The sequence below is a fragment of the Pleurodeles waltl genome, chromosome 7 (assembly GCF_031143425.1).
Source record: "Pleurodeles waltl isolate 20211129_DDA chromosome 7, aPleWal1.hap1.20221129, whole genome shotgun sequence".
NCBI classification, from domain to species: domain Eukaryota; kingdom Metazoa; phylum Chordata; class Amphibia; order Caudata; family Salamandridae; genus Pleurodeles; species Pleurodeles waltl.
The window spans coordinates 541,026,384-541,028,367 of record NC_090446.1 but is presented as its reverse complement, the minus strand read 5'-3'; the positions used below and the strand labels follow the sequence as shown (position 1 = coordinate 541,028,367).

General features: G+C 41.8%; 1 protein-coding gene across 1 annotated transcript; it reads right to left on the bottom strand.

The window, feature by feature from the left end:
• Positions 1 to 676: 676 nt before the first annotated feature.
• Positions 677 to 1,594, bottom strand: LOC138246918 (taste receptor type 2 member 9-like). Its single transcript, XM_069201664.1, has one exon. It carries the CDS (start codon positions 1,592 to 1,594, stop codon positions 677 to 679), a length of 918 nt encoding a protein of 305 aa, XP_069057765.1.
• Positions 1,595 to 1,984: the final 390 nt, after the last annotated feature.

The following is a 1,984-nucleotide window of genomic DNA, read 5'->3' as shown; positions in this document are numbered from 1 at the left end:
TTTGCAGGATTAGTGTCAACATTTTTGGTGCTAATCCTGCAAAGTGCAAAACTAGCATAAACATTTTTGAAGTTAATTACCTAACAAGCAACATGGTGCGACGTACCATAAATACGGCGCACACATGGGAGCGTTAGAGGGGCATAATAGGCACAAGAAAAGTGGACAGGCCTGGAAAAAAGACAAAACAAGCAGAATTCAATGCGTTAAATAATGATTCTGCATGTTATTTGCAGGTTAAAAACTTGGAATAAGAGGTATTTACCCAGTTCTGCCTAAGCTGTAATGAAGCCCACAGAAGAGACTGTGAAGAGCATTTTATTGAGCAGTCTTCCAGTTGCTTAATAGAGTCAGGACATTGTATTTCTGGTTACTGATTAGGCAGTTTTACAATTGCAGCAGGGACATCACCATGTCACTCACCATATGAGAGGACAGAAATAATCAGATCCATGGTAAAACATTTATGAGCTACATGGGCTTCCCACAATGACAATCCCTTTCTTTGAAGTTAAATTTGTTAGTCCCAAAACTCCAAAACATTGGTAAACTATTACAAGCGCTAGTCACAAATGATAAACAGTTTTTGTGGGGAAAGATGAGCATGTTGTGAAACAAAAGTTCCGGGTGGAAATTGCTTAGTGCACACAGATTTCTTTACTCCATGATGAATTGTTCACTTTCTCCTAGGAGAGAGGATCCTCAGCATCACTTTCTTCAGTTTGGCGTTTCCCAGAATCAAGATAATGGATTGAGCAGGGGCAGAGGAAGAAATTATTATCTGGGCAACCAAACTCACTTGATACGAATATGGAATTGTATATGCCAGTTCTGCAAGTGTCAGGAAAATGTAGACTAGCAGGAGCGATCCCACTACTCTTGCTACACGAAAATGAGCCTCCAGGTGAGCTTTGCTGAACCCGGAAGGGCTATCTTTCATCCGCCGTGTATGCCTGTAGAGGGATGTGAGGATAAGTGAGATGCAAGCCATGCAGACCAGGAGAGGAAGACAAAGATCAAGGAGCATGATGGCAAGATCATGCCAAAGTGTCCACCTCATCTCAAAGCCAGGGACGGCCGCATTAGCAGTTAAGTTAGGTGTGGTATGCTCGAAGAATACTTTGCATGCACTCCAGTATAAGGGCATATTGAGAAGTGGGGAGACCACAAAAGAACCTAACAACAGCCAGGGCACCAACTTCGAGATCCTCAGCTTTAACCAGATGTAGAGCCAATGATTTAAGTCGACGATCTTCATACAGTAGAAGACACAAAGAGAGGCGGTGAGCCAGAGACTGGTGCGACCAGTGTATACGTGAAGGGTAAATAAAGCTGTATAAATGTTATCAAAATTTAAGCTGGCTCGGCACAGCACATAAAAGTAGGACTTTCCCACTACAGTGCATTGAAAACAGGTGCACGAGATTCCCAGAGTCACTAGGATGAGGTCGCAGGTGTTCAGTCTCCGGCCTTTACCCCAGTCAAGGAGATTCAAAGTCACAATGAAAGCACTGGCAAGTATTCCAATCACGCTCACAGTTGATGTGATAATTAGAAAAATAATATTAAACACTGGTATTATTTCTGCTCCCATGCTTGCTGATCACTTGTACAATTCACAAATAGCAATGTTGCTTTCTGGGGAGGTTGTGTGAGTGAGATGAGGAGGAGTAGTTTGCATGGTCTCTTGAAACCTAGCCTCATTTTCATTTTACAGAAGGTTTTGTTTTGAAATGGATGCAAATCTGACAGTGCAAGTCCCTCCTAGATTTACACACCCCAGATATATAATTTAACACCTTAGATTTTACTACTGAATATGAACACCCTGAACATTGTTATACAAGAATGTCAAGGACAAAATGTCGAAAGTAAGTGCGTATAGGGACGTATAGATTCACTGCTCCTAACTTATCTACGTGCCATGAAGTTATGTGTGCTGCGTAGGTATATAATACATGTGGAGTTAGGTTAAAAAACGGAG